The 12276-nt window shown below is 42.5% G+C and overlaps 1 protein-coding gene across 1 annotated transcript in view; it reads right to left on the reverse strand.

Moving 5' to 3' along the window:
• Window positions 1–296: 296 nt before the first annotated feature.
• Window positions 297–12276, reverse strand: part of VIPR1 (vasoactive intestinal peptide receptor 1) — a 100159-nt gene continuing 88179 nt past the window's right edge. Inside the window, exons 9-13 of the mRNA XM_042888776.1 lie at window positions 10982–11051; window positions 7710–7801; window positions 3202–3331; window positions 2279–2320; window positions 297–752 (exon numbers count right to left, since the gene is read on the reverse strand). Of these exons, the coding sequence (XP_042744710.1) occupies window positions 561–752; window positions 2279–2320; window positions 3202–3331; window positions 7710–7801; window positions 10982–11051 (526 nt within the window). The 3' untranslated portion in view covers window positions 297–560. The remainder of the gene's footprint in view (window positions 753–2278; window positions 2321–3201; window positions 3332–7709; window positions 7802–10981; window positions 11052–12276) is intronic.

Genomic DNA, 12276 nt, shown 5'->3' on the forward strand with positions numbered 1-12276 from the left:
AGGTTGGCCTCTGCCTTTCCTGCCTGTGTTCTTCTCCTTGCTGCTTCCAGCACCACATCACCACTTCTTAGCGACTGGGCTTTTGGCACATTCATAAGTTTGGCATTTTTTTCCCCCCATTTCTTTCTCCCTCTCTCTGTCCTTTACTGGCTCATTTAAAACAACAACAAAAAAAAAGTGCAATTTATCTGTTTCAGAGATGCCAGTTCCGGGAAAGCCACCAGTAACTCAGGCTCTTCCCTCCCTTACCCCCAAAATTCAGTATTTATAGCACATTAGGATCTCCCAGGCTCTCCTCGAGTGACTGGGACCTTTACTCAGCATTATCAGCCCCACGGGCACCAACTTAGAGAGAAAGGTCTGAAAAGAGGGAGAGGAAAAGTATTTCTCTGCCTCTTAGCTTGTCTGATCTCGTTCTGGATGCCAATGGCTTTTCCAGTTTTCTGTCCTCTGTTGGCTCAAGTGGAGCATGTCATTTCACAAGGATTTGTCCATAGGTAACTGATTCCTGGGGATCCTTCTCTCTCTTGGATGCTCAGTGCTCAGAGAGCCTCTCTCCATCAAACCAGAGAGAATTCTGCCTGGAAGCTGGAGCACCGGCGTGTCTTTGGTGAGCACTTGGTCAGCATGGAGATCTGGGTGCTGAAGTTGGTGCCGTTGCTGCCCAAAGAAGGGTGGTGGTACTTCATGTCTGAGCCCAGGAACCGCTCCAGGTGCCACCTCCGCCACTTTCTCTTGAGCTCAGCTTGGACCTACATGGTGGAAAGATAAGCAAGTCAGCAGAGGAGAGCGTACGTAGGGGTAATAAGTGTTTATAGAGGTCACTGAACCTGGGAATAACTGCTAGTCACACAGGGGAGAGATAATGCTGCAGCAAGTAGATTCCTTCAGCAGAAATCCTTGAGCTTAATCAGAAAGGTGAGCATGGGGAGTTGCTTATCTGACAAAGTGAAGATGTCAGACTACTCAACTGCTACAGCGTGTGAGTATAACTGGGATCCTTCCTACTGCCCTGCTTTTCATAGATGTAGAATCATCCAAGCTGGAAAAGACCCCAAGATCCCTCAGTCTAACCATCTACCTACCACCAATATTTGCCCATTAAACCATGCCTCCCCAGTACAACATCTAATTGTTTATTGTCCCAGTAAAAATGATTTAACTGCAGCTTGTTTGTAAAGCAATCAATACAGCTGTGCTTTTTGATGGAGGTTTCTTGTTTCTATTCAGGGTGTTTACACACATCATTTGGTTTACACCATTCATGTTCAAACCCTGCACAAATCTGGCCACAGTCCCCATCCCCTCATGCAGGCTTTGAGTGCAAAGTTTTGGATCGTGGCATGAATTAGATAAAACAGCTCTGAGGGTCTCTGGGCTCAACAAGCACAAGAACAGGACACCACAAATGCAAACTCCGGTGCTGGAAATGTGGGAAAGTCAAGATCAACACCTGTAAGCTGGAAATACGTTCACCTAGCACGGGTCTGGGCATAATAAGATACATCAGTCCTGTTTGGGTTTTGGACCATCAGGAAGTCTGTGTGACACTGCCCTGCTCCAAACAGGCTCACTAGCTAAGGTCCCTGCTGGAGATGGGCTCTGTGTGTTGACCACGTGGCATCAGCATGGCTGGAAGAAGGATCAGAGCTCTAAGAGAGCAAATTGATTCTGAACACTCTTCCTCTCCTCAGAAGCTGGAACACAAGCCCAGAGCACAGCTGTTTCCTTCCTGACAGTTTATCGAGCTGAACAGGCTCCATCTGACAGCAGCTCCAAGTTCCCAGCTGTTTACACCTTCCCAATAGACTTCACCATTTGGGTTTAATCAGTCTCTGCTGAGTCTCTTTCTGGCAGATGGAGCGTGGTACAAAAATATCACTGCACTAACAAGCCTCCATTTTGTCAGTGGGTCTGATTCCGAGGTTGAGGTTTCAGGAGATTCTAAACCTGAGTAGAACTTGAAAGATGGGCGCATCCTTCCTTGCTGAAGGTGTTCCCTTTAATTCAGGATTTAGACAAGGTTTTGCTGATACTGTCTCATGAGTAAAGGAAGGACTCAGCAGCAATTTAATAAGTTAGAGTCCTAATATGTTTATTGATTGCGCTGGAAACTTTCTGGCTAATGGTTGAGTTGTTTACATGGGGTGAGTGACTTGACTTGGAAGGTTTCCCCAGTGTGATAACATCAGGAATGGGACACTCCTTAATCTGCTCTCCACAAGCATTCAATTTGCCATAGCAGCAAATATTAACCAGACAACATTGTTGATCTTACCTCTCCATTGAGAAAACAGTAGAGGACAGCCACCACAAAACCCTAGGGGAAAGGAGAAAGCAGGCTTTTAGCAACGCCTAGCTTGTATTCTCCTAGATCACAACCCAAGCCCATTGCAGTCCTGGAGAAAGGGCATAATGTCAGGGAACTGCTAAGGTGCCTCTTACAAACCAACCGATCACATTTTCCCTATAAAAGGAGAAGAGGAAAGTTGCTTAGGGCACCTTGGAGCAGATGCAAGGCTTTGACTTCAAGGCTTGCTCCAAATTGGTGCTTAAATCCATCAGGCATCACTTCAGCTCTAAGCAGGACACCTGGCCATTCAATCTTAAGCACCGAAGGCAATTTGGTGGGATAGTAGAGGCAACTTTCCTCAGGAAACCTGAACTGTGCAGAGATTGAGAACACAAAGTGGCTACAACTGCTCGACGGATGGATGCAATTGCACAAACAAGTGCTTCTGTTCATGCAACAGCAAGGCCAAGGTAAACAGCCCAACGCTGGGTGTGAATGAGGTGAGGCTTGTGGGAACGTATACAAAGCAAACTCCATCAAAGGTTTCCTCAGGATTAATGCGTCCTCGTGGGGAACCTGACTCCTCCTCCAATGAAGTGCAATCCTACTTGGGCAGGATTTAGAGGCAGAACTCTTTTAGCAGAAAATATAGTTCATGAAAGCCAACTGGTCATAGACTAGGATGCCATTAATGGCCAGAAAGACTCTTCCTGAAGTCTACTCATCACATCTTACTGTGTTAATGATATCTAAACTGGATGAACATGCTTCATTTTCTCTTGTAAGTACAAAAAAGCCCCAGGGGGACTAGCATATAGAAGTGTGTTTTCTTTCCAGGTGCCTAAAACAAGGAGAGAGAAACTCCTGGTAAAGTATATATAAATCTCGTGGTCCACTTGGTGACTTACCTGGAATGACCCAACTACGAGCTCAAACACCAGCTTAACTTCTGCTTTGAAATTGTCAGGGAAGAAAGCAAACATGATGTAGTGAATGCCAAAGAGAGGGATCAGCAGCAAGGTGGACTTGGCCAGTCTCCTGTTGGAAAGACAAACATGAGTCATAAGGGAAAAGGGAAGAGGAGCTAAAGGGTAAACTGATGAGAAATCCTGCAGCTGAACTTTATGCACCCCTGAAACTTCAACTTGCTGCATGCAGTACCTATTTGCTGATTATTATGACCGTGGTAGGGCAGCCATGCACACTAAAATGTTTCTTTTCGTTGGGATATGTGATGTGGGCCACCTACTCTGAGGTCCTGGGAACATCCAGGCTTTCAATAGCATCCTCAAACAAGGCAATGTCAGCAGGCTGCCCTCACCTACTAAGCAGAAATGTCTGGGCTATACCAAAAAGGAGGGTGCTAAGATCAGTTCCCCATTGCTTACTCTCCCCAGGATCCTTCTAACAACCCGGGCTGGGATGTGATGGAACATAGAAGCAGACCTTCTGCTGAGCACAGTCAGTTGCTAGCTACAGCAGTTCATGGAACAAAGGACTGTGCTGGGAGCGCTTCCACCTGCTCCCTTTCCACCTCATGAACAGTTCTCAAAGAAATACACATCTTCAGCTGAGGGAGAGCCATCAGCCCCAGTTTGTTTCCCCTGCAGACTGCAGATGGCTGGTGAATTCAGATGTGGTGACAACATAAAATGTGCTATCTTTATTCCCCGTAACTTCAATGGAGGTATTTCTTTCTCTCCTCCTGCTGGAGATCTTTTTTCATCTCTACAAGCTAAACCATTATCTAGTGTCTTCTTTGTTTGCTTAGGATTTCTGGAAATTACAGCTTCTGGGAGAGAAATGGTATGTTTAGCTCAGAATAATGATAGGCTATTGCACAATGAATGTCTCCAAAGGAGGGGGATGAACAGTATTAGTGCTTAATGGCATCAGGCTGGGTAATGAGTGGTCTAATTAGGAAGAGATGATAATTTATTAAATCTAATCATTATTAGAATCTAGCTGACAAAAAAAAAAAAAAAAAAAAAAAAAAGGAAATCAAGAACTTCAGAATGCTTAAGGGGGTTTTGGCTCTCTTGGTCACCCACATCCTTCTGCATCCCCCTCTCCCAGAGGCTTCTGGAGAAACTGAAGCTTAGGCAAAGGTGTTGGAATACTTGTTCTTCCATCTACAAACCCTTCTGGTTCCATTTGGCTCAGTCTCTCCAGACAATCTTCATTTATTTTCCATCTGTATAGACCTGCAGTAAAGGCTCATGTGCCAGCTTATGCAGATGATGCTTATCAGCTTATTACTTATCTCCCAGTAGACCTTTCCAGCTTTCCCTGGGCCAGGCCCAATGACAGTTTGATGTTAAAATTCTGCTTGGAGGCTGTGGTTCCCCATGGAATACCTGCTGGCTGCAACTCATTCCAGGCAAATGGAATGCCTGTAGGAAGCAAGGACTGTCACTGTCATGAACCAGCCTATGAGCAGGGTCCATAGACTAACCCCTAGGAGTTCCATCCTCCAGCTTGCACAACACCTGAGACCAGTATCTCACTTCCAGCACTAAGCTTCCCAGAATACTGAGTGATGTTTTGGATTTTATGTCATCTTCAAGGCAAGTTTGGTCTGGCTCTGTAAAATTGGAAAAATCCCCCTACAAACTGCAACAAGGAAAACTGTCTTCCATATGTCGTGGTGTGTTACTCCCAGGAAGCTAAAGACTGGCTGTGCAGTAGACATAAATGCATGGGAGGCTGTCTGAGGCTGGCTAATGTCACCTGAAGGAAGCCACGTTTCTCAAAAAATTAATTACCTTCTCCTCCTGTCACAGAGTGAACTTCTTATACCTATCCTCTCTGATGTGGTGACAGATGATTTAGGAAAAACACATCTACCCAGCACTGCACCTGTTCCTCTCCAAAGGAGAGGAAAGAGTTAAACAACACTTTGCTCCTGAACACATAATGGAAAGTTGCCCAGAAAACTTTGATGATAATATTGAATCATGAACATGCACAGAATGGAATGAGATGAATTTTGCTCAACATTTCTTCTGCAGAAAATAAGGTGTTTGCTTCTTCTATTTGCCCCAAATATTGCTGTCCTGCTCTTGCACAAATCTCTGTCATTTGCAGAAAACTGTTTTAGAAGACCTGTTTTCACAGTTTCAGACATATTAAAGCCCAGCTCAGTACCTGTAGCATTAATGAGTGAGTGAATCAGCAGTGTACCTGAATTTCTACCCTGCAGATAAACTGAAACCATTTGGAGCTGAACAATACTATCAACATATCAACACATTATTTTTAAAATATAAACAATATAAAACAAACAAGAGGAGGAGGAAGAAATGGAAACAAGAGATTCACAGTGTTGTCATTTTAAAGCCTGCTTATCCCAGATGTGGCAGGGGGAACCAATGCATATCATTACCAACAGGTTTTGGTAAGCTTTCTGGGTCATGCAGGACAAAGCCCTGAAGCCAGCAGCAGCATTTCAGGTAACAGGGGTATGACTTATAAAAGGATCCAGACTGCAGATTACATGCTTAATCATAGAATCACAGAATCACCAAGGTTGGAAAAGACCTCTAAGATCATCTAGTCCAACCATCCTCCTACCAATGGATGACTCCAGGTTCTCTACAGCTAGCCATCTAAACACTAAACGTTGAGGACCCTTGCTGGGATCCAAACCTTAAGTTGAGACTCTTAACATTATTTTCTACAGGAGACTATGGTGCCTCATGTCTCATTGCAGTCAACAGTCAGTAGAGACTTTCAGACAGACCATGGAGTCTGGTTGTACATACACAAGTTACACACTAGTCTCCCACAGGTGCAGTGTCATATATGCCAGATCCAGACAAGCGTATCAAACATCCTAAGGCATCTGATATGGCTTGGACACCCATATGTGACTGATTTGTGCCTGAATGGAGCTGAGATGCTTTTCCAAATGGATGAGGAAGGTGAAGAATTGAAGATGTGAAGATCATTCATCCTTCTGCAATTGGTTCCTATTTGACAGGCCAACGTGGGGAAGCCTTTGTTACTTACTGCCCTGTCATGCAAGGCTTGTTTACCAGGCAAAGAAGATTTACTGGCAATTCACACTTCACTGGAAAATAAGTACAAAAAAAGCTGTGAGCTCAAAGCTCAGCATGACCTGCTAGGTAATCTGGGCATAACCCTTCTGATGAGAGGCTGGCAGCACTTCTAGGGAGATGAACAGGAGCCAACTGCCCCAGGCTGCTGCATAGTAAGTACTAGAACATATTTCAATATGATGATTTAATCTACCTACCTGCTAAAGCTGTTGCAGTCTTGGTTTTGGGAATATATATTGCCCAACTTGAAATACATAGAGATGTGATAGAAAACACAGGTCTGGTAATGTTGGTGTGTTATGATGAAAAAAGAAATCATTGGCTTTGTGTGCTGCAGGGAGAAGTTAAGGTGAGATACTGGAATTTTCCTTTATAAATTTGAGAATCTCTGGAAGGAGATGAAATAGGTGATTTACCATCACTAGAGAAAAAGGCACAGAGTTGTGGTTGGTCAATATTTAAGGTCTATACTCATTTCAAGTCTTCCACCTTGCTGAAGGATGAACTGAGTTCACATTCTTCAAAGTACACAGCTCCCTCAAAAAGTAAAGAAGATTTTATGAACAGCGAGCAGGTAGACACTGCTCTTCTTCCTTTTTAGTTATTTTCTAGAAATCCTTTGGTAGCATCCTGGATAATTGAAATGCTAAGCCAGGACAGAAGCAGGAGGTAAAAATGAGACGATGTCTGAACTTTTATTTTATTTGCATTGAAGATATAAGAAATCCATACAGGAAAATGGATTTCTTGTAATTTTAAAATGCTGCACCAAAGACCAGTCTTACACACTGAGACAAATTCTCATTTCACTTGCACTGTTGTTCATTATAAAGAGCCCCAGTAAGGTCAACATTATATCCTCGGGACAAAAGCTAGATGATAAGCAAAACTCCTCAGACAAATTTGTTTCTCAAGAGCAAAGAGAAATGAGTACAGTAGGGATGGATTAACGCAATCCCGTTCAGGAGTCATCGTTAGGGTATGGAAAAACTGCCATAGATTCTACTGAATGCATGGATTTTCTCAGTTTCTACTCTGAAGAAATGAGTTGAGGGCAATTGCTTCAGATAAAAATGCCCCTATACTGTAGATGGATACACTTTGTTCTTCACCAGGGTCCTCCGGCCTTCAGGATCCAATAAATACTGATGAAAGGCCTTTTTGTTTCATGAACGCTACTCTTACTCTCATGCCCACCAGCGAAAGGCCCGTTTCTTGGTTTCTGATCATCTTTAGCAAATGAACAAATTCACAATTGTGATGAGGAAAAATGTGGACAGATGCAGTATTTTGACTAAATGCCAAACAGGTTTTGCAAAACCAGACAATACTGTAAAAAAAAGCCCAGGACTTACGAATACTGGCTGGTTTCATTGTGTCCAACATCTGGGGAATGCAACTTCTGGACTAAGATACGGATGATACAAATGAAGAGAATGAAGTTCACCTGTTGGGATGGAGAGAAACAGGAAAAAGAAAGATAAAAATCATGCCCCTGAAGCATTGTTCTGCAGTGAAAAGAAGAAATTGTTAAAGGGGGGGAGGAGGGGTGCCTTTCACTGCAATATTTTTGCCACGGAGCAAGCCGTTGTTAAAAAGCCATGAGCAGAGAACCCCACTCTAGGAGCACACAGTAAACCGACACAGGATGGCAGCCATCTTGGGCCTGACATCAGCCTGCTTGGGACTTTGTGTCATACATCCCAAGTATGATGATGTCAAACCCATAGAGCACAGCTATGCACGACGTCCTGCCGACGACAGGGTAGGAAAGGAGCCTTGGGAGTTAGCGGAGCGACGGACGTCAAAAGCCCTTGGGAGACGGTGACATGGGAGCGGCTGCTGAGCGTGTCAAAGGCCGAGGCAGTGAGCCAAAGGAACCAACACAACACACAAAGCTGTATTCACTTAAGCAGGTCTCCGCTCAGTGCTGATGGGCATCCTTCTCTGGAGAGAAGTTGGAGACAACGCATAGCAAGAGTTACACCTCACCAGCATAGTGGACAGTTGCCTCTCCTACAAGGTTAGATCAGAAGACTCAGCTAGAACTGCTTCATTAACGTACTCAAGCAAAGCTAGCCTTATTTTATAGCAAATGTGTAGAGCTAGGAATGGCAGTTTTGTACAAAGTAGATGGTATGAGTTGAACAAAAATTACTGGCTTCTAAAATCCTATCCATTGAACCTTGCTGTTATTCACGCAACACATCCAACAGAAAAGTGAAGTGTGGCCTTCGTCTAGTTTAGCTTCTTTATAGTCTAGTTTATTTTCCTTATAGTCTAGTTTAGTTTCTTTATCCATTAGTGTTTAGTGAATGCACAAAGGACTCTGATTTTTAAGATATAGAATCATAGAATCATAGAATCACCAAGGTTGGAAAAGACCTAAAAGCTCATCCAGTCCAACCGTTCACCCATTCCCAATAGCTCCCACTAAACCATGTCCCTCAACACAACATCCAGCCTTTCCTTGAACACCCCCAGGCTCGGTGACTCCACCACCTCCCTGGGCATCCATTGCAGTGCCTGACCACCCTTTCTGAAAAGTAATACTTCCTCATGTCCAGCCTGAATCTCCCCTGCCGTAGCTTGAAAATGTAATATATGTAAAGGCAGGAAGGATTGTGTCAACCAACCAATCTGATTTCCTGCAAAAACAAATTCTAACATTTCCTCTAGCAACTCTCAGGTTTATATCAACAACAGGTGAATGCAACAGACTAAAGCCTATTTCTCATTTAGACAACAGCTCTTTTTCCAAGGCTAAGAGTGACTGGAAATTAATTATATTTCTTGGTTATGATGCACTGCCTAAACATTCTTTATCTACCCCATGACATTTATTATAGCTTCTGTTCATATTTATTTGCTTATAAAATATTTAGCATCCGACTTGATGGCAAGTAAAATTTATCAATCCAAAATAGAATTAGCTAGATCTATTACTCTAATGAGCATTGATAGCACACAGTCTGCACCACTGCAGGTAGGATCAGAGCTGCTTCCCAGCCTCCTGCCAGAAATTAAATACTGTGTTGGCTCATCATGGTTAAGAGCAGACATGGGCACAGAAACAGGTGGAATGTGACTTAAAGGCTTAGTATGGCCTTAGCATTGCATGGTAGAAGACACAGCTATCAAACAACTAAAGGGTTCAGATTATTTTTCAACTTGGAATAGAATTAAAGGCACTTGATCAATTCTCAGTGCTTAATTCTTCAGGTTAGAAAGATTTTTCTAACGTTTAACTTTATATATGTATATTTATCTTCCTTCAGTTGAGGCTATGCTTTATTCGAGTGGACATGCAGAATTTGTAGCATTCCTGCCTGCAGAAATCTGTTATTCATCATATGGCTGTTATCATGGCCTTCCTTTGTGACAGATTTATATGATACTTGCAAAAGTAAAATCAGATAATTGCCAGGTAGATTTTGTTTGGTAATGAGGAATTGATTTACTGACCAAAAGAAAACATGGCATCACTGATCCCAGGAGAGTACGGCGTATTTCTGCACTAAAAGGTTATCTTGGGAAAGGGAGAATACAATTTATGTCTTTTGATGATGACATAAATATTTTGAGATGTGTCATCTAAGTATTTTATTTCTTTGCAGTGCAGCGAAAGAATAAAAAGTAATTATTCCAACTGTTTCAGTTTGGAATTCCTGTATGACAAATGCTACAGAAAAGGTCTCCTTGTAAAGGGCGTAATGTATGCGGAATAAAAAGAATGTATGTCTAAGACAAGGCTTCAGTTTAAAAAAAAAATCACATTGGCTTTGATTTCTGCTGTATTCTTTTCCTTCCCTTCCCACGCATGTTTCTTGATTTGAGAAAACTCAAAGCTAAGTTTAACTCAAATTCATTTTTCAAGTTTTGGCTCTACGCTTGACAGAGGAAACACATAATATTCACCAGGGATGGAAGTACTCAGTTCCTCAGAAGTGTCATGATTGCTAAGAACTGATCTGGAGAAGTAATGAGTTAAGCACCTTTGCCAATTTATATGGAAATTAGCCAAGCTTCTCAAGAACAATGCAAAAATACATAGCTGGAATCCAGCTTCTGTGCTAGATGCTACAACAAGAGGCAAATAATTGTGGGAATTCATCTAGCTAGGTAGAAGTTTAAGGTAGGCCTCATCCCACATTTCTTCACATTGTCCACATCTGCAACGGAACAAGTCACCCTGGGCTCTGACCTCAGAGAAACAAAAACTGGTGGCAAAATTCTAACTTATACATTGATTCATTAGATAAAATGACTTTTTCCTGGGTCTCCAAGTATGTTCCTTGATCTCTTCTGGCTATGTGCTCCCACGGCTACTGTACCAGAGAAAAAGGATGAGATGGAGCTGGTCTGGCTTACATGAGCTCCATCTTGAGTGCCCCATCACTCAAGCTCTTCCCACAACATTTAAGTCAGTGTTTAAAGATAAAGATGCTTATCCAGAGGCTGAGCTTCTTATCCCAAGAAAGGCATTCAGTACACAATGCAATGTTATCTGTCAGTGCATTTTACGTGGATTTTTACAGAATACTTATCAAGGCACCTCTATCCTTCCCTCCCCCCTCCCCCCCCATTTTGTATTAAAGATGGCTTTAAGAATACGTTGATACTTTACCAAAATGGACACCAAAATAGGAGTTTTAATGATCCACCAGATTGGGGATTCTATTATTTCCTCCCAGCATCTAAAAAGTAAATAAGTAAGTAAGTAAGTAAGTAAATAAATAAATAAATCAGACTGAAAACATCAATTAAAAAAAAGCAACCAGCTCTGTTACCTTCCAGGTACTTTGCTTAACTCACGGAATCAGAATTGCTTAGATTGGAAGAGACTTTATAGATATAGTTCCAATCCTCTGCCATAAGCAGGGTTGCCCCCCACCAGACCAGGCTGCCCAGGGCCCATCCAACCTGGCCTTGAACATCCCCAGGGATGGGACACTCACACTCCCTCTGGACAGCAATGCCAGGGCCTCACCATCCTCTGAGTAAAGAATTTCTTCCTAACACCTGACATAATCTCTCCTCTTTCAGTTTAAAGCCATTACCCTCTGTCCCATCCCTAATAGTCTGTGTTAAAATGATAAAGCTGTGCGCACTGGGAAGAGCTGATGACTTTTGTTGCAGTGGCTTTGAGCACTGGTAGGTAACATTTGCTCCAAATATAAGGCTGTGGGTGCTTTTCTCCCTGGTAATAAAATGGGCTGGAAAATGTCCCTGTTCGTTGCAGGAGAGTTGGAACAGATGACCTTTAAAGGTCTCGTCCAACTCAAATGGATCTATGAATGTATCAAGGTGAATATGGGGAAGGATGGAGATTTGCTTAATTTTCCCTACATTGAGGTCTCACTCCAAGGGAGTGCTATCAGAATCATGGATTAGTGAGGCCTCTAATGCTGACCATCATCCTGGCTAGGAATTTATTTGGGCACAGAGTAATTGGCACTGCTGGAAAAACAAACATTCCCTTCTGAAACAGATAACAGAAGGTGTGGTGGGGTTAGCCCCAGTAAATCCAGCTAGATGCATCCAAGCAGCCCTTTCATTCAGTTAAAGTGGCCCTCATTATATCTGGAGCACTCCATTTTTAAGAATTCTGAATGAAGGTCACTTTAATTTGGAGTTTAAATTTCTAAATACAAGCTTAATGCTGTTTAACAAATCTTACCTAATTAGGTTTTATTTAACCTGGGTTAATTCCTTGCAACTTTGTTGGTAATTTTAATATGCAAAAAGAAATAATCTACGTTAGGCGTTAACATATTCTGTATATTCACACTGTTTTACTTGGCATAAAAATACAGGGCTTTAAAGCCTCTGCTGCAAAGCAGTCTGCATTTTTATTAAGAATTACTGGAGCAGAGTGGGAATATGTATAGGAAGAAGAATTGGTAGTCAGAATGGTTAAAT

Source organism: Lagopus leucura, unplaced genomic scaffold (assembly GCF_019238085.1).
Source record: "Lagopus leucura isolate 7727_CA_CO unplaced genomic scaffold, USGS_WTPT01 Super-Scaffold_100157, whole genome shotgun sequence".
NCBI lineage: Eukaryota > Metazoa > Chordata > Aves > Galliformes > Phasianidae > Lagopus > Lagopus leucura.